The sequence below is a fragment of the Callospermophilus lateralis genome, chromosome 2, assembly GCF_048772815.1.
Source record: "Callospermophilus lateralis isolate mCalLat2 chromosome 2, mCalLat2.hap1, whole genome shotgun sequence".
NCBI classification, from domain to species: domain Eukaryota; kingdom Metazoa; phylum Chordata; class Mammalia; order Rodentia; family Sciuridae; genus Callospermophilus; species Callospermophilus lateralis.
The window spans coordinates 53,319,241-53,340,980 of NC_135306.1; the positions used below are offsets into that span (position 1 = coordinate 53,319,241).

A 21,740-nucleotide genomic window follows, 5' to 3' on the forward strand; every position below is an offset into this window, starting at 1 on the left:
AAAGAAAAAGAACTCGGCTAACAATTAAACAATAATAACAAGCTCTTTCAACAAATTACCATATTTGAGCTATCTTTCACCAAGAATGTAAACAATAATACATTCTCATTGCAGTACTTCAATTATTTTTATATTTTGGGGTGGTATATTTAGGGGAAAAAAAGAAGTTCCTAAATATTGAGTGTAATAAAATTTGAATGGAGTCCATTCAGTATATCTTTGACTAATGCTATTTTAAATTAAACCTAAGCTAGATTTAAGGATCACCATGATCTCCTTTTTCCTCCTACTGCCCAGCAATCAGTTACCATAGCTAATGGAGACTAAACTATATTTGAAAATTCATAAATAAACATATTATTGAAGAGTTTTAGTTTCATACTGGAAGTTTTAGATGAAAAAAAAATTTTACTAAGAAAATTTACTTTAGAATTATGATATATATATATATATATGATATAAAATAATCATATAATATAAATAATATCAAATAATAATTCAAATTATAAATAATTCAATATAAAATAATTTCACATTGATATGTTCATTGTTATGAACCTGTGGGCCAAATTATAACTCTTAAATACACACACAGCTTTTTTCCCTCCTTTCTTTCAGTGAGATCCTGCCTAGATCTACCTGGAAAGAAATAGAAGCTTAAGAACCTCAGCCAGGGTAGAAGCAAAGAATAACTATGACAAAATTATCACTATACAAACAGGTGTTTCTGGGCTTCACCTGGGCAGCCCTGACCATGGGAACTCTGAGTCTAGAGCTGTCCTTGTTATGCTCAGAGGTCCTATGGCCACTATCCACCTACTTGAAGGTGTCTGCCCACTGCTATGTGCTTGGCACTGTGGCCACATTTCACAACTGGGGTGAAGTAAGCAAGTCCCAAAAAAACAAAAGGCCAAAATGTTTTCTCTGAGAAGTGTATGTTGATCCATAATTGCGGTCTGGGGGGTAGAATGGAGGAACTTTGGATTGGGCAGAGGGGAGTGAAGGGAGGGGAGGGGGTCGTAGGGTAGAAAAAATGGTGGAAGGAGATAGGCATTATTACCCTATGTACGTGTATGATTGCGTGAATGCTGTGACTCTATTTGTGTAAAAATTTAAATAAAAATTAAAAATTTTAAAAATTTTAAAAACTGGGAGCAAACTACCCTTCCAGCTGCACAACCAGAGATCTAAGAGGCCTGAGTCAACAGAGCCTAAAGAGATCTTTGTTTTTGACACCCTCTCAATTCCTGCCTGGACAACCCTCCCTCCCACTTTCCCATGAAAGAGCAAGATTATTTTCTAAAAAGTAAAAAATAAAAATATTTAAATACTGACAAGGTTCTGGCAGCATTTACTCTATAACCTCATATTACCAACTGCTACATCAGTTCTTTCCAATAGATAAAACAATATCCTATCCTAAAACTCCCTACCCTCGAAGTTTTAAATTAAAGGTATGATTTACCTTAAAGACCTAAAAGTCTGTAGGGTCTCCTTTTGAAATACATTAATCAAAACTTAGAACTACTTTGAAAAATTCATGTTTGAGTTTATGACTCTAAAAGGTATTAAAGTATTTTTAAATAAGATTGATTATAGTCAGAAGTACCAGTAGAAAAAGAAATAACTTATCTAATCACCCCTTGAGTCATATCATTCCTTCTTGTACCACAGATGATTACAATAGGAGCAACCTTCGTATGAGGAAAGGAATGCTGGGATGAGAGAAAGGAAGTCATAAGAACTATCAGTGACTACTGGGCTTTAAATATTTTTTAATTTTTATTATTAACTTTTTATAGCACAATTACATAAAGATGAAAAGATAACTGGCATTCGTTAAAGCAATAAAGAGTGTTAGATAGTGCTTAAATGGAATATTTGACTAGTATTTTGAATCATCAGCCAGTGCTTATCAGAATACAAAATTTGAGGGGCTGGGGATATAGCTCAGTTGGAAGAGTGCTTGCCTCTCATGCACAAGGCCCTGGATTCAATCCCCAACACCACAAAAACAAAAATGAGAGAGAGCGAGAGAGAATACAAAATTTAAGTATAAACTGTCAAGTATAAAAACACAAATAATACCAAAACAAAACTTAGGAACAAACCTCTTTGTGGTCCAATTAGAAAAGTGCATAGATTAGACTCTTTCAGCTTAAGCAGAATTAATTCCCCAAAGATGCCTACTATTTCATTATGAGAAAGCTCTGGATTATTGGGAGTTCAAGCTACTTCTTTTAGTTTACTTGTAGGTAACCATCACCACAAAGCAACAGTAAAGAAGCCCCAAGTCTCATAATAGCCCATCAACTATACATATAGGCTGAATATTATTTGTACAAATATTTAAATAATATTTGAGTATTTTAATCTAAAAATTATGTCACTAATAACATATTAACATTTAATACATATAAATATATACTAAATATTCAAATATTCATATGTATTAAATGTTAATATCACGTGAAGAGATAGCCTACAGAGTGGGAAAAAATCTTTACCACACACAACTGAGATACAGCACTAATCAAACTTAACAACAAAAAACAAATAACCCAATCAATAAGTGGGCTAAGGAACTGAACAGACACTTTGCAGAAGAAATACAATATATCAACAAACATATGAAAAAATGTTCATCACCTCTATCAATCAGAGAAATGCAAATCAAAACTACTCTAAGATTTTATCTCACTCCAGTCAGAATGGTAATTATCAAGAATACAAGCAATAATAAGTGTTGGTAAGGATGTTGGGGGAAAGGTACACTCATACACTGCTGGTGGGATTGCAAATTGGTGCAACCATTCTAGAAAGCAGTATGGAGATTTCTCGGAAAACTTGGAAGGAAACAACCATTTGACCCAGCTATACTACTCTTCAGTTTTTACCCAAAGGACGTAAAATAAGCATACTATAGTGACACAGCCACATCAATGTTTATAGCAGCACAATTCACAATTACTTAACTATGGAACCAACAAGATGAGTTCAATAGATGAATGAATAAATAAATAAAATGTGGTACATATACACAATGGAATATTACTCAGCCTTAAAGAAGAATGAAATTATGGCATGGTTGTGCAGCTGGAAGGGTAGTTTGCTCTCAGTTTTTTTAAATTATGGCACGGAAATGAATGGAACTAAAGAATATCATGCTAAGTGAAATAAGCCAATCCCAAAAAACCAAAGGCCAAATGTTTCCTCGGATCAGCATCTGCTAATCCATATTGGGGGGGGGGGTTTGGGGGGGTAGGAAAGAATGAAGGAACTTTGAATTGTGAGGAGAAGAGTGAAAGGAGGGGTGGGGCTATGGTGTTGGGAAAGATGGTAGATTGAGACAGACATTATTACCCTGTATACATGTTCGATTACACTGATGGTGTGACTCTGAACTGTGTATAGCCAGAAGAATGAGAGGTTGTGCTCCATTTGTGTACAATGTATCAAAATGCATTCTACTGTCATGTAAAACTAATTAGATCAGATTTTAAAATTTTTTTAAATGTTAATATCAAAGAAAATAAAGGCAACTTAAGTCCTTAGACTGACATATACAGAATGTAATTTAAATCATACCAATGGAAAAAAAAGAAAAAGTTAAGCATTCCTGTTTTTACAAGCAATATGAAAAAGCAAGAGAACAAACTACCCCAAACAGCCCACAACACTGCAACAACACCACAGTGGAAGAAATGTCAGAGAAAAAACTTAGAAAGTTCAATGAGCTACAGGAAAAAAGAAGGAGTGAAATTAGAGATAAAATAAAGGAAGTGAAAAACCACCTCAATAAATACATAAAGAGATCCTGAAAAAGAACCAAATAGAAATTCTGGAAAGACTCAATAAACCAAATTAAAAATTCAATGGAAAGCATCATTAGATAGATTAGATTAGACCACTGTGAAGATAGAGTTTCAGTCCTTGAAGACAAAGTATATAATCTTAAAAATAAAGTTAATCATAAAGAAAAAATATTAAGAGATCATTGCCAGAATATTCAAGAAACCTTGGATAATATCAAGACACAAAATTTAAGAATTATCAGGGCAGGGCTGGGATTGTGGCTCAGCGGTAGAACACTCGCCTAGCAGGGGCAGGGCCCAGGTTTGATCCTCAGCATCACATTAAAAAATAAAGATATTGTGTTGTGTCCATCTACACCTAAAAAATAAATATTAAAATAATTATTAGGGTAGATGAAAGTTCCAAAATACAAACTAAAAGGATATACAATCTTTGCAATGAAACAAAATTAGAAAATTTTCCAAATCATAGGAACGAGATGGAAATTCAACAAGAGGCACACAGAACTCCAAATAGAAAAATTAGAATACATTTTCTTCTCCAAGACACATTATAATGAAAATGCCTAATATGCAGACTTTTAAAAGCTGCAAGAGAAAAATGGCCGGTCATATTCAGAGGTAAACAAATGCAAATTTCAACTGATATCTTAACCCAGACCCTAAAAGCCAGGAAGGCTTGGAATAATATATGCCACGCTCTGAAAGAAAATGGGTGCCAACTATGAGTACTATGCCCAGAAAAATTATTCTTCAAAATTGAAAATTAAAACTTTCCATGATAAGCAGAAATTGAACAAATTCACAAAGTTTGCACTAAAAAAATACTCAATGAAATATTTCATGAAGAAGAAATGGAAAATAAAAATGAAAACCATCATATGAATGAACTGCACTAGAAGAACAGTCAACTGAAGAGCCCTGCATTTGTATACACGATCAGAGTAACTCTGCATCATGTACAACCACAAGAGTGGGAACCTAAATAGAATAAATTATACTTTATGTGTGTATATTCTGCCAAAGAACAGTCTACTGTCATGTATAACTAAAAATTAAAAAAAGAAAAATATTCTAAAAAAGAAATAATGATTGTAAATATCTGTCTCCAAACAATGGTGCACCCACATACATAAACCCTTCTCAATAAAAATCAAATAGATCACTATACAATAATAACTGAGTGGTTTCAACACAGCTCTCCTCTTACCACTAAATGAATTATCCAGATAAAAACTAAGATTCTTCTGAACTAAAAATAATATTCATCAAATGGACCTAATAGACATCTACAGAACATTTCATCCATCAACAACTGAATTCACTTTCTTCTCAGTAGCATACAGAACATTTTCTAAAATATACCATTTTCTAAAACATACCAAAGCAAATCTTAGCAAATATTTTAAAAAACAGAATTCCTTGCATCCTATCAGGTCATAATGGAATGAAATCAGAAATCAACAAGATAAAAAACAAAAACTACTCTAAGGGCTGGGGATATCGCTCAATTGGTAGAGTGCTTGCTTCACATGCACAAGTCCCTGGGTTCAATCCCCAGCACTACACACACACACACAGATACACACACACCAAAAAAAAAAAAAAAATTCTAACACCTGGAGATAAAATAATATAGTTTTGAATGATGAATTGATAGCAGAAGAAATCAGGGAATAAATTTAAAAAGTCTTAGAAACAAATGATAATACTAATACAACATACAAAAACTTCTGGAACAGGGTTGGCGGTTGTATTTCTGTGGTAGAGTGCTTGCCCAGCACGTGTAAGGGACTCACTTTGATCTTCAGCACCACATAAAAATAAATAAATATAATAAAAAGGCATTGTGTCCACCTACAATTAAGAATTTTTTTTTTTTAATTTCTGGGACAGTATGAAAGCAAGTCTAAGAGAAAAGTGTACAGCACTGACTTCACACATTAAAAAAATAGAAAGATACCAAAGAAATAATACACCTCAAAGTCCTAGAAAAAAAAAACAAACTAACACAAAAATCAACAGAAAACAGGAAATTATTAAAATCAGAGCTAAAATCAATAAAATTAAGAATTACAAAAAAAAAACAATATGAAGGATCAATGAAACAGAAAGTTCGTTTTCTAAAAGGATAAACAAGAATGATAAACGTTCAGCCAAACTAACCAAAAGAAAGAAAGAGAAGACCCAAACTAAAAAATTTAGAAATTAAAAAGGAAATTTTACTACAGATACTACTGAAGTCCTAGGATCATTAGAAACTATTTCAAAAATCCATACTTTAATAAGCTAGAAAATCTTGAAGATATTCACAAATTCCTAGACATATGACCTACCCAAATTGAACCAGAAGGATACAGAAAACTCAGAACAGATCAATTTCAAGTAATGAAATTGCAACAACTATCAAAGCTTTCCAACAAATAAAAGCCCAAGATCAGATGGATTCTCCAGCCAAGTTCTATTAGAACCTTAAAGAAAAACTAATACCAATGTTTCCCAAATTGTTCTACGAAATAGAAAAGAAGGGAACACTGACAAATTCATTCTACGAACCCAGTATTACCCTGATATCAAAACCAGACAAAAACACATCAAGAAAAGAAAACTTGAGATCAATATCCTTGATGAACATAGAAGCAAAAATTCTTGCTAACATATTGGCAAACTGCATACAAAAATACCTTAAAAAGATAGTGCACCATGATCAAGTGGGCTTCATCCCAGGGATACAAGGTTGGTTCAACATACAGAAATCAATAAATGTAATTCACTATATAAAAAGACTTAAAAGACAAGAATTTCATGATTCTTGATTGATAGATGCAGAAAAAGCATTTGACAAAGTAGAGCACCCACTTATGTTGAAAACACTAGAAATACCAGGGATAAAAGGAACTTACCTCAACATCATAAAGGCTATATATGACAAACCTACAGCCAACATGATACTAAAGGGAGAAAAACTGAAAGTATTTCCTCTAAAAACAGGAACAAGACAAGGATGGCCACTCTCACCACTCCCATTCAACACAGTCCTTGAAATTCTAGCCAGAGCAATTAGGCAAGAGAAGGAAATTAAAGGGATACAAATAGGAAAAGAAGAGCTCAAATTATCTTTGTTTGCTGGTGATATGATCCTATATTTAAAAGACCCAACAAAACTCCACCAGAGGATAGAGCTGATAAACAAATTTAGTACACTAGCAGGATACAAGATCAACACACGAATCAATCACTTCCCTATACTCCAATAATAAATCTGCTGAACAAGAAATTAGTCAAACTACCCCATTCAAAATAATCTCAACATAAACTATCTAGGAATTAATCTAATGAAGGAAGTGAAGAACCTTTACAATGAAAACTATAGAACATTGAGAAAGAAATGGAAGAAGACATTAGAAGACAGAAAGACCATCCATATTCTTATTACCAAGTCCTATACAAATTCAGTGCAATTCCCATCAAAATTCCAATGATGTTTTTCGCAGAACTAGAAAAAGGAGTACCAAAATTCATTTGGAAAAAAACAAGATACCTAGAATAGTCAAAGCAATCCTGAGCAAAAAGAGAGATTCTGGAGGCATTATAATACCAGACCTGAAATTATACTACAGAGAAATAATAACAAAAACATCATGGTACTGGCACCAAAACAGACATGAAGATGGAGATAGACCCTCATAAATACAGTTATCTGATACTAGACAAACATGCCAAAAACACATGTTGGGGAAAAGATAGTCTTTTTAACAAATAGTATTGGGAAAACTGGAAATCCACATGTAGAAAAATAAAACTGGACCCCTACCTCTCACCCTGCACAAAACTCAACTCAATGTGGATCAAAGACCTAGATATTAGACCAGAAATTCTGCATCTGCTAGAAGAAAATACAGGACCAATACTCCAACATATTGGAACAGGAACTAACTTCCTTAACAAGACCCCTGAAGTGCAAGAAACAAAACCAAAAATCAATAAATGAAATGGCATCAAATTAAAAAGCTTCTGCAAATATGGGCTGGGGTTATAGCTCAATGGTAGAATGCTTGCCAGCATGTGTGAGGCACTGGATTGGAATCTTAGCACCACATATGTAAAATAAAGGTTCAGTGACAACTAAAAAAATATTTTTAAAAAAGCTTCTGCAAAGGAAATAATTAAGAAAATTAAGCAAGAGCTATAAAATGATTGGAAAAGATCTTTTGCCACCTGTTCTCAGATTAATATTCAGAATATATAAATAACTTAAAAAAATTAACAAAAAAACTCAATTAATAAATGGGCAAAAGAACTAAACAAACACTTCTCACAGAAGAAACACAAATGGCCAACAATAATATGAAAAAAAATGTTCAGGGCTGGGGTTGTGGCTCAGCGGTACAGCGCTTGCCTAGCACATGTGAGGCCCTGGGTTCGATCCTCAGCACCACATAAAAATAAATAAAATAAAGATATTGTGTCCAACTACAACTAAAAAATAAATATTTTTTAAAATGTTCAATATTGTTAGTTAATTACTAGGAAATCAAAATGAAATTACTAATTAATTGCTAGTTAATTAGGTAAATGTAAATCAAAACACACTGAGATTTCATCTCACCCCAGTCAGAATGGCAGTTATCAAGAATACAAATAATAGTTAAGTGCTGGCAAGGATGTGGAGAAAAAGGTACATCATACATTGTTGGTGGGACTGCAAATTAGTGCAACCACTCTGGAAGGCAGTAAGAAGATTCCTCAAAAAACTATGATTGGAACCTCCATATAACCCAGGTATTCCACTCCTCTAAAATCAGCATACTATAGGCACAGCTACATCAATGTTTATAGCAGCACAATTCACAAAGACTATGGAACCAACATAGGTGCCCTTCAACAGATGAATGGATAAAGAAAATGTGTGTGTGTGTGTGTGTGTGTGTGTGTATGTATATATATATATATATATATATATATATATATATATATATATATAATGGAATATTACTCAGTCATAAAGAAGAATGAAATTATGCCAGTTGCAAGTAAATGGATAGAATTGGAGACCATCATGCTAAGTGAAATAAGCCAGACCCAGAAAGTCAAAGGTTTTCTCTGATACACAGAAAAAAAGAAAGAAAGAAATAGGGGCTGGGGTGTTTCCAACAAAATAGAAAAAAAAATTAGTGCAATAGAAGAAGGGGATTGAGAGGGAGGGGAAGGGATGGAATAAGGGGAAAACAATGCATTGAATCTCACCTTTCATATGCACATATGTGAATATATTACAGCGATCTCATCATTATGTATATCCATAAGACACTAATTTTAAAAAAAAACTCTTTTAACTTTCTGCTAAGTAAATAGCAGAAAGGCTATGGAGTAGAAGGGAAAGGTGAACAAGGGCAAGGAAGAAGGAAGGTAATGAGAAGTACTGGGGACTAAATTAGAGCAAATTATACTACATGCATGTATTATTGTGCCAAAATGAATTATAATGTTATATATAATTAATATGAGCCAATGAAAAAGAAAAGAATTCCTGTCTTAAAATGTTATAAGCATTATAGGGTTTAGGGGTGTCGTTTAGTGGTAGAACATGTGCTTAGCATACACTAAAGACCTTGGATTCAATTTCCAGCACCATAACAAAACCAAACAAAAGAAATCATAAGCATTACTAATAAAAGACAATCACAATTTAAAAATAGTTTTAAATTTTTTCAAACTTCAGTCTTTCAAATGCCATCTATCTTTATGAATTTTACTGCACCCATAATAATTACTATTCTAATTTTTTCCTTAACTCACTTCTTAAAGTATTTTTAAATAATCTTTTTATATTGCCACTGTAAATAGATAACCACTATCTATTGTCATAAATAGAAACTGTTTAAAAAATAAATATATATAACTCTAATAATATATAATTCCAATAATGTTCCAACCTATTACTATGTCATATACCAAAGGCAGTATGAATTCTACCCTCTCAGGGGAAATGGTTCCAAATGTCTATTATTGACTGATTTTTGGAAACATGTTAGATAATTACAAACTTCTTTAAAGCATTTCAAGGACTTTTGAGATAAAGGTTTCTAAATTGAAAAAGGTTAATATCAGGAAGAGTCAGAAAGATTTTGACAATGACCCTTATTAGATGTGTCTTTATCTGCATGAAGCCTCAGTTTTCACATCTGTAAAACAGGGATTAGAAAAAAAGTAGTTTCCTCCTACAGTGTTAATTAATCTATGCAATGCTATGTATATAGTGAGCCACAATGCACATTAGCCACATAGTAGTATTACTTTTATTATTTCTGCACTTCAAAAAAATCTCAAACATTATTTCCACATGTAACCTAGAAATCAAATTTTTTAAATACTGCATTATATTAATAAATATAATGCAAAACATTAATATATTAATTTTCTGGCATATAAATGCATTTCTGAGACTACAAAATCCAAAAGAGCATTTCCATATTACCTATACTGGTTAATATATTTATATTTCAAGAAGTTTTATCCCTAGTCTACTACTAACATTAATGGCAGGTAGGTCTAAAATATTACATATTCACTTTTTTTCGGGGTGGGGTGAACTCAGGGACACTTAACCACTAAAACACATTCCAGCCCTTCTTATTTTGAGATCAGTTCTCGCTAAATTGCACAGGTCCTCACTAAGTTGTTGAGGCTGGCCTCAAACTTGCAATCCTCCTGTCTCAGCCCCCCGAGTTGATAGGTTTCAGGCACACACCACTGCACCCAGCTACATATTCACATTTAAACAACTGGTTGTTTTCTGCAGCACTGGGGATTGAGTCCAGGGCTCTGGGCACTCTACCATTGAACTACACTCCCACCCCTTTTGATTTTTTTTTTTTCATTGTGAGACAGGGTCTTGCTAAATTAATTGCCCAAGCCAGCCTCTAATTTGCAATACTCCTGCCTTAACCTCCCTAATAGTGGGGATTACAGGTGTGCATAACCACACCCAGCACTTAAATAGCTTTTACAAAACCTTCATATTAATTTAGAGAATTTTACAGTAAAATACTTACAAATTTAGCTTTGCAAAGCTCTCTTGGGCGTTAAGCTTTTCTCGCTCATATGCACTTTCAACTTCTTTAAATTCACTCTTGATCATTTCTAAATCAGCAACAGCTTCTGCTTGACTGGCCTTTTCTACCTGTAAAGCTCCTTCGAGGTCTCGAATCCGTAACTATCAAATGACAAAGAAGTAATTAAAACAAGCTGAGAAATCTTTTTTGTTGTTGTGGTTGTTTTCGCAGTTGTGGGGATTGAACGCAGTGTATGCTACCACTGAGCTACATCCCTATCCCTTTTTGTTTCATTTAGAGACAGGGTCTCACTAAGCTGCCCTAGCTGGCCTCAGCCTCTCAAGGATCTTCAATATTAAATTGAGTAGAATACTTTATCAACAGCAGATTATCATTCATTCAAACACTTCTTTCTTTTTGCTTTGGTTTGAAAAAAGGAATAAATATGTGTTTTTCTTAACACATTTAGTGAAAGAAAAGAAGAGTGGAAGAGTGAAGGTTTGTGCTATGAAAAAGTACAGGCCAATACACATAACCTGTTCTATAAAAATACTTGATTTTGAGAACCTTGTAATCCATTCAGATATTTCTTTTATGAAATATAATGAATTAAGTGGGTTTTTAATGTAAAAGGAATTATTATTCCTCACTTATGAGAAACATTATTAAATAAATATCTTTATAAGCTTAAGCAACTTTGAACAGATCTGTTTATTCCTGGAGATTTCTTACTATAGAAGAATGAAATTTTATTATCAAATAACACAATTTGAAATATTTATGGTTGTAGATATTTGATATCCTGAATTTGCTTCAATATAATCTGGAGGTGTAAGTTTGTGGGGTAATAGATAAAACACAATTGGCCTGAAGTAGGTGTTAAAATAGGGAGATGGGTAGATGGGGGGTTCATTTTAACATCCTCTCTATTTTTGCCTATACTTCAAATTCTACATAATAAAAAATTTTAAAAAATAGATTCCCTGTGTCTACCAACACTAGAATGAATTTTAAAAGTTCATTCTCACAAAAGAATCATATGTAGCTATAAAAAGGCCTCCAAGAAACTTTAGAAAAAAAGTTCTCTGTGTAGTGTTGTAGAACAATACACTATTAAATATTAAAATATACTGAAAATAACTAAGTCCATATCAGTATATAAAGTATACGAAAACTGTGGTAACAAGGAAAATAACAAGAATAAGCAGGCAAGGGCAGAAGGAGGAGAGATAGGAGTAAAAGCAAGAATTTTCACTCTTTAAATCTTGTTTTGATTTTTTAACTACATAAATATTTTACCTTTGCAGAAAACTAATTTAAAAATAATATACTGTGCTAAAGTTTAAAAAGGAAGAGGTAGGAAACAATGTTTCACACTAGATAGAAAATGGCTTTGAAACTCAGGTTTCAACTTAAGCTCAACAAATTAACTTACGTGATCTTGGGCCTATTACTAAAACTCCAAACACCTGAATTCTAGAAACGAAACTATGATAAAGAAAAATGTCTAGAACGTCTACTTTAAGAGTTTCTACAAGGATCTACTGAGACAATATTTAGCAAATAGTTATTGAGCATTTAATATGTGCTAGGCAATGTGCTAATGCTCACAGATATATAATGATCATGGAAAGATAGTCTTAGTCCTTTCAGAACTCAGAGTCGTTAGGAGAGGACAGATCATGATGTATTATAAGTGCTTATTACAAGCACTTCCTATAACAGAGTCATATGCAAAGGGCCATGAAATCAAGGAAAAACTGTGTTGCCATCCTCAAAAAGGATGGCAACAACTCAAGTGAGGAAAGATAAACCCAGCAAGAAATGAAATGTACATCAATATTAAGAGGTTTCATGAATTAATCTAAATGAATGATAACTGCCAGAATCATTTCTAGTTGTATAAAAATATTCTGAAATAGCTGAAGCATTTATTCTTACACTTGAAGTAAGGAAGTAAAATAGACATGTAAATACAACTCAGTAATTTTCAATTTTTGACTTTTAAACTCTATTGTTCTTTGTTGTTTTTATCTAAATCTAATGTTTACAAGTCAAACAGTAAATTTAGGAAATATTTTCTTCTGTCAGCATTTCTTATCAGCATTATCTTCTTTCAGAAAATAAGAATATCCAAATGGTAAACCAATCTAACTAAAAGAAAGTAGACTTCAAATTCACAATTCTGAGTTGATGCTTCTGCTTTTCACTCTGTATTATCATTTTTATGCCACAGCATACAAATTGAATAATGGAAGATTTAAAATACATATTTGACAACTGTTTTGTAAGATTACAGCTACTTAATAGTCTCATTTGCATTTAAACTAATCTGAAATTGAATGTTACCAGATGAACCTCACTGAAAATATCTGTCAATATTTATAGATTTATGGTTCAAATGTAACCTTTGCTTTTTTCTGTCACAGCACCAGGTTAGATGACAATATTAATTTTAAACCATGCGGCTAAAAAAATGCAGTTTTATAGTGATAAACTACATTTTCCCTGTGATATAACTACAAAGAAACCCTAATTTTGAATTATTGATGACATTTTGGGTGAACCTATCTTTTTTTTCTTTTTTTGTAGTTGTTTTTGTGGTTGTAGATGGACAGCAATTTGTCTATTTTTATGTGGTGCAAAGGATGGAATCCCGTGCCTCACACATGCTAGGCAAGCACTCTGCCACTGAGATACAAGCCCCAGGCCCAAGCTTATCCTTCTTTTAAAAACGTAATAAATCTTGCTTTAACAAACAGACACAATCAAATACAAGGGTCTGAGAATTTTATAAGTAAAATGGGCCTTTTATTAGAGATAAAAGTTTAAAAAAACTCTAACATAAAATCCTCACAAATGTAGTTGCATCTTATATTAAAAGCTATTTAAACAAGAAAAATTATATTAAAATTTAGGGAGGAAATCTAAATATTTTAAAAATTTAAATTAAATCAAGGAACTCAAGACTTTAAAAATAGTAGATGGTCACTGCAACTTCAGGGCATATATCGAATTTATTAATTTTGAGTAATATTCATGAATAAAGAAAGTCAAGATAGGAGGTTGGAGCCAAGCATGGTGCAGCACACCTATAATCCTAGCGACTAGGGAGGCTGAGGCAGAAGGAGTACAAGTTCAAAGCCAGCCTCAGCAACTTAGCAAGGCCCTAGCAACCTGACAAGACTCTGTCTCTAAATAAAATATCTTTTTAAAAGGGTCTGGAGACTGGGACTATAGCCCAGTGGCACAGCACTTGCCTACCACATGTGAGGCACTGGGTTCAAACCTTAGCACAGCATAAAAATAAGTAAAATAAAGGCATCCTGTCCATCTAACTACAAAAAGGAATTTTTAAAAAAAGGGATCTGGGTTGGGGAAATAGCTCAGTGGTTAAGCACCCCTGGTTTCAATTCCTGATACCAAAAACAAAAAAGAAAAATAGGAGTTTGGATGGGGAGACAAACAAAAGTTTGTTTGTTTGTTTGTTTGTTTGTTTGTTTGTTTTTGACAGTCATAGGATGGAACCCAAGGCTTCACACATGCTAGACAAACACTCTGCCACTGAGCTGCACACCTAGCCCCAAGACAATTTTTTAATCTAAATTAGTTTTAATGTGTTCATAGTTATTCTTCATTCACTTAATTTGGACAATCCTAAAATCCAACTTGATGAGAAAGTAAGGAGCACAAATAAAGCAGTAAGATTTTTCAGACCTGCTAAAGCCAAAGAGGTTTAAATCACTTTTTCTTCTAGAAATAAATACATAGTATTTTATTTCTGTATAATCTATTACATCCATTCACAAAGCAATGTTCAAACATAATTACTCACAATTATATAATAACATAAAGAACATCTTAAAAATATATACAATAAAAATATATTTTTTAGATTTTAAAAAATATACGTAATAATCTTCATTAAAAATTTTTTTCAACAGAAGCATGAATTATAAATACCATATTATTAAATTTTAAGACATAATAAAAGTGCCAAAAAAAATTTAAAAGTCATAATTGTCTACAAAATATTAAATTAGAAAAGGTAGCAGACCGAACAAATATCCTCCTGAGTAAATTAACTCTCCTGACACCTCAGAAACTGGCTGATCCAAACTAAACTACAGGCAGATGTTTGAGAGAACAGAGGAAAAGGAATTGTCCACTTAACTGACAAGAGTATAACTTGTATTGTTTTAGTACTTAGCATGACCATTTTCTCAAATATGCTAAAGAACGCTGAACCTCTAAACTGCACTTCAAATTCAACATGTCCAAAACTTATCATCTTCTCTCTTGAGAATTCCAAGCCTGACGGTCACCTGCAAATGCCCATTTTTACACACAGTACAAACCAAACCTTGGTGTTGTCTTCTATTGCTTTCTCTCCCTCCACACTGCAAACTAAGTTATCTATAATTGTAGAATCTACAGTGTATTTTCAGTTTTTTTGTGAATTTGTTTCCTCTTGCTGCTAGTATTACAAATGAACACAAAACAGTGGCTTAAAACAACATAAATTTATTATCTTGCAGTTTTGGAGGTCAGAAGTCTGAAATGGGACTACTGGGGTTTCAGAATCAGCAAGGCTGCGTTCCTTCTGCGGACTCTGGGTACTCTTCAGCTTCCGGAGTCCACTCACCTTCCTGGGCTCATGGCAGCATCACTCTGGCTTCTGCTTTTGTTGTCATAGCTCTGTATCTGACCTTGATCCTCATGCCTCCCTTTATAAGGACCCCTGTGATTATACTGGGCCCAACTAGATAAATGAAGACATCTCAAGATCATCAAGTTAATCATATCTGCAAAGTCTCTTTTGCCCTGTATGAACAGGTAATCACAGGTTCTGAGGATTAGGACAGATATGGACATCTCTGAAGAGCCATTATTCTGACTACCACACTACTCCTTTCCATTTCCATGGCATGGCCTGAACTCAGGCATCCCAGCCACCTATCTTCACTCTATTTTATCCATTAGTAAGTTACCAGAGTATGCTTTCCTATGGATACCTCCATTTAATTCCCCTCCTAAATTTTATCCCTGCCTTTATTATGCTCCCATAGTATTTAAGTATATTTCTGACTCTATTTATATATATATCTACGCATATATGTAGGTATGCAGTATCACTGGTAACGGAGTGTTAGCTCCAAAATGAATTCATTTACTTTTATACCTTCAGCTCTTAATACAGTGATAGGTGATTGCACAAGCTAAGCATTCAATAAGTAAGATGCATATTTTTTTAAATGTTTTCAAAAGCAAATTCATCCCATGGGGACCCAACATGGCTGCCGGCAAGGAGGCAGCACTTTCAATGCCTCTGCAGGAACGGGAGCAGAGAGGACCATTAATTCACCTGCATACAGCCTGCTGAGGGACTTCTAGCAAAATTCCGCTGAAAGGAGACCTGCCGGGAATTAGTAAGTCTATTAGAGGGGTCACTTTGTCCCAGACGAGTGAATCTCAGCGAGTGAAACTCAGCAGAAACTCACGGCCAACGCCGAACTCCTGCTGCCGCCCACACTTTGCAGCGTACTTACAAACGGCCACAGCCTGCTTGGGCCCCGGCCGGCCTAGCGCAGAGGCGGTTCGGCGCTGCAAACAACCACCCCCTCCGATCACCCCCCCCCCCCCCCCCCCCCCCGCCGGCTCGGCGCTGTGAACAACGACCCCCACCCCCCACCCCTGCCCCGCCGCGCTCGTGTAAACAGCTCCCACTGGGGCGCGGTCCCGCCGGCTCAGCCGAAAAACCGCTGCTCACACATTGCAGACGAGCATACGGAAGGCTGGGTCCTGCCTTCCCAGCTCTGTGAGCCGCCTTTGGCGGTTCGGCACTGGAAACAACCACCCCAACCCCCAACCCCGTGCTCGTGTGGACAGTCCCCGCCTGCCGGGCGCTGCTAAAGGCCCCGCCCTCCCGGCTCTTGCACGGGGGAATCAGGAGTGGCGCGTGACCCGCGGCGCGGAATTCCGGCTACCGCTATCACCAGTGCTGACAACTGAGGTCTCTTGCACCAGCTTCCAGGGGCGTGGCTACCAGAGGGCAAGCAAATTCCCTGGGGGTTCTCAACCCCAAGCTCTACAAACTTAGGGTCCAAGGGAATGGCAAACAGGGAGAATGTGCCCAGGCGTTCTTGAAAACAGGGCTCACAGGAACAGCAGACTTGGTGTGTAGCCAATATTGTGGTGAGCTTCACCGGTGCACTCAGGATTAGAGACCCGCCCAGTCCAGGAGGAAGAGCTGATGCACAGCAAGTGGCTCCCGCCTACTGAGAGGAGAAGCGTGGCCCGGTGGGCACAGCTCCACCTACTGGAAGAATAGTGAATCGAACTCTAAGACTGCATTTTTTTTTTTTTTTTCTTTTCTCTGGACTCCTGTTTTATTCACACTATGGATGATCTTTCTCATACCAGAATTGTAGTTAACAATCTGAATTGATGAGTCTAAAAGACTGCATGTATTAAAATTTTTTTTTTTTGGTTTTGTTTTGTTTTTGTTGTTGTTTTCCCCAAATTTTTATTAATTCATTTTATCTTATTTTTTAATACTAATTTTCATTTTTATTATTGCAATTATGATTTCTTTTTAATTCTTTTTAATTTTCTGTTTCCTTTCTCTCTCTCTTCTTTTCTTCTGTCTTTGCATTTATTTTCAATTCTCATATTCCCCCTTCCTTGAATTCTGCCTGCTTACTCTCATTCTCCTTGGTGACTTATTCCCTCCCCCTATAATACCTTTCCTCCCAAGCAGCAAATAAATTTATAGGAGTAATCAACAACTCAGTAGTCAAACAGAACAAGAAGCAATATGAAAAAGCAAGGAAGGAAAGGAGTACAAACAATGCAGGAAGGCCTAAATACCCAGGAGAATATAGATTCATCAGAAAAATGGTCATATAAAGACCTCAAGGAATACCTTAGACAGATGGAATGGAACCTTAAAGAGGATACGAGACAGCAAATTCAAGCTGCAAAAGAACACATTGAGAACGAATTACAAAAACAGATAAAAGAAGAAGTTAAGCATCTTTATCAGGAGATAGAGATTATAAAAAAGAATCAGACAATAATCTTAGAAATGAAGGAACTTATAAACCAAATTAAAAACTCAAATGAGAGTATCACTAACAGAGTGGAGCAAGTAGAAGCCAGAACGTCAGATAATGAAGACAAAATATATCATCTTGAAAAGAGTCTAGCCAACTCTGATAGGCTGGTCAAAAATCACGAGAGAAGCATCCAAGAGATATGTGATAACATTAAAAAACCAAATTTAAGAGTGATCGGGATAGAGGAAGGCACAGAGATTCAAACCAAGGGAATGTGTAATCTACTACATGAAATAATTACAGAAAACTTTCCAGAAATAAAAAAGGAAACAGATATACAAATTGTAGATGCATACAGAACACCGAGCATACAAAATCAAAGTAGACCAACGCCAAGACACATTGTTATGAAGATATCCAATATACAGAACAAAGAGAAAATATTAAAAGCTACAAGAGAAAGGAGGCAGATTACATTCAGGGGTAAACCAATAAGGTTAACATCGGATTTTTCATCTCAGACACTGAAAGCGAGAAGATCCTGGAACAACGTATTTCAAACACTGAAAGACAATGGATGCCAACCAAGAATTCTGTATCCAGCAAAATTAAGCTTCAGGTACGACAACGAAATAAAAATCTTTCATGATAAACAAAAGCTAAAAGAATTTGCAGCCAGAAAACCAGCATTGCAGAATATCTTGGGCAAAACACTACACGAGGAAGAAATGAGAAACAATAACCAAAGCCAACAGTGGGAAGTGCCCCAGTAAAGACTGACGGAGGGGGGAAAGCTAATCATGGAGAAATAAACTAAATTTAAAAAAAAAAAAGAGAGAGAGAGACAAATAATCAAACATGGATGGAAGTACAAACCATATAGCAATAGTAACTCTAAACATTAATGGTTTAAACTCTCCAATAAAGCGACATAGACTGGTAACATGGATTAAAAAAACAAATCCAACAATATGCTGCCTCCAGGAGACACATCTGACAGGAAAAGACATACACAGGCTGAAGGTGAAAGGTTGGGAAAAAATATACCATGCACACGGTCCTCGCAAACAAGCAGGTGTGGCCATCCTCATATCGAACAAAATCGACTTCAAGACTAAGTTAATCCAAAGGGATAAGGAAGGCCATTATATACTGTTAAAAGGAACCATTCACCAACAAGACATAACAATTATCAATATTTATGCACCAAATAATGGTGCTGCAACGTTCATAAAACAAATTCTCCTCAAGTTCAAGAATCAAATAGACCACAATACAATAATTATGGGTGACTTCAACACACCTCTCTCACCATTGGACAGATCCTCCAAACAAAAGTTGAATAAAGAAACTATAGATCTAAATAACACAATCAATAACCTAGACTTAACTGACGTATATAGAATATATCAACCATCATCAAGTGGATATACTTTTTTCTCAGCAGCACATGGATCCTTCTCAAAAATAGACCATATATTATGCCATAGGGCAAACCTCAGTAAATATAAAGGGGTGGAGATAATACCATGCATTTTATCTGATCATAATGGAATGAAACTGGAAATCAATGATAAAAGAAGGATGGGAAAATCCTATATCACATGGAAAATGAACAATATGTTACTGAATGATCAATGGGTTACAGAAGACATAAAGGAGGAAATCAAAAAATTCTTAGAGATAAATGAAAATACAGACACAACTTATCGGAATCTATGGGACACAATGAAAGCAGTTTTAAGAGGGAAATTCATCGCCTGGAGGTCATTCCTCAAAAAAAAGAAAAACCAACAAATAAATGAGCTCACACTTCATCTCAAAGCCCTGGAAAAGGAAGAACAAAACAACAGCAAATGCAGCAGAAGGCAAGAAATAATTAAAATCAGAGCGGAAATCAACGAAATTGAAACAAAAGAAACTATTGAAAAAATCAACAAAACTAAAAGTTGGTTCTTCGAAAAAATAAACAAGATTGACAGACCCTTAGCCATGCTAACGAAGAGAAGAAGAGAGAGAACTCAAATTACTAACATACGGGATGAAAAAGGCAATATCACAACAGATGCTACAGAAATACAGAAGACAATTAGAAATTATTTTGAAAACCTATATTCCAATAAAATAGAAGATAGTGAAGACATCGATAAATTTCTTAAGACATATGATTTGCCCAGACTGAGTCAGGAGGATACACACAATTTGAACAGACCAATATCAATGGAGGAAATTGAAGAAGCAATCAAGAGACTACCCACCAAGAAAAGCCCAGGACCGGATGGGTATACAGCGGAGTTTTACAAAACTTTTAAAGAAGAATTAATACCAATACTTTTCAAGTTATTTCAGGAAATAGAAAAAGAGGGAGCTCTTCCAAATTCATTCTATGAGGCCAACATCACGTTGATTCCGAAACCAGACAAAGACACCTCAAAGAAAGAAAATTACAGACCAATATCCCTGATGAACCTAGACGCAAAAATCCTCAATAAAATTCTGGCGAATCGGATACAAAGGCACATCAAAAAAATTGTGCACCATGATCAAGTAGGATTCATCCCTGGGATGCAAGGATGGTTCAATATACGGAAATCAATAAATGTTATTCACCACATCAATAGACTTAAAGATAAGAACCATATGATCATCTCGATAGACGCAGAAAAAGCATTCGACAAAATACAGCATCCCTTTATGTTCAAAACATTAGAAAAACTAGGGATAACAGGAAATTACCTTGACATTGTAAAAGCTATCTATGCTAAGCCTCAGGCTAGCATCATTCTGAATGGAGAAAAATTGAAGGCATTCCCTCTAAAATCTGGAACAAGACAGGGATGCCCTCTATCACCACTTCTATTCAATATAGTTCTCGAAACACTGGCCAGAGCAATTAGACAGACAAAAGAAATTAAAGGCATAAAAATTGGAAAAGAAGAACTTAAATTATCATTATTTGCGGATGACATGATTTTATACCTAGAAGACCCAAAAGAGTCTACAAAAAAACTACTAGAACTAATAAATGAATTCAGCAAAGTAGCAGGTTATAAAATCAACACACATAAATCAAAGGTATTCCTGTATATCAGCAACAAAACTTCTGAAATGGAAATGAGGAAAACCACTCCATTCACAATATCCTCAAAAAAAATAAAATACTTGGGAATCAACCTAACAAAAGAGGTGAAAGATTTATACAATGAAAACTACAGAACCCTAAAGAGAGAAGTAGAAGAAGATCTTAGAAGATGGAAAAATATACCCTGTTCATGGATAGGCAGAACTAACATCATCAAAATGGCGATATTACCAAAAGTTCTATATAGGTTTAATGCAATGCCAATCAAAATCCCAAAGGCATTTCTTGTGGAAATAGATAAAGCAATCATGAAATTCATATGGAAAAATAAAAGACCCAGAATAGCAAAAGCAATTCTAAGCAGGAAGTGCGAATCAGGCGGTATAGCGATACCAGATTTCAAACTATATTACAGAGCAATAGTAACAAAGACAGCATGGTACTGGTACCAAAACAGGCGGGTGGACCAATGGTACAGAATAGAGGACACAGAGACCAATCCACAAAGTTACAACTATCTTATATTTGATAAAGGGGCTAAAAACATGCAATGGAGGAAGGATAGCATCTTCAACAAATGGTGTTGGGAAAACTGGAAATCCATATGCAACAAAATGAAACTGAACCCCCTCCTCTCACCATGCACAAAAGTTAACTCAAAATGGATCAAAGACCTTGATATCAAATCAGAGACTCTGCGTCTGATAGAAGAAAGAGTTGGCTACGATCT

At 34.9% G+C, this 21,740-nt stretch overlaps 1 protein-coding gene across 2 annotated transcripts in view; it reads right to left on the reverse strand.

The window, feature by feature from the left end:
* The window catches only part of Ccdc171 (coiled-coil domain containing 171), a 382,832-nt gene that overhangs the window by 282,175 nt on the left and 78,917 nt on the right, over positions 1-21,740 (reverse strand). For both annotated transcript variants that reach the window (XM_076843419.2, XM_076843418.2), the window contains exon 8: positions 10,871-11,031. In XM_076843419.2, coding sequence (XP_076699534.1) covers positions 10,871-11,031 — 161 coding nt within the window. The remainder of the gene's footprint in view (positions 1-10,870; positions 11,032-21,740) is intronic.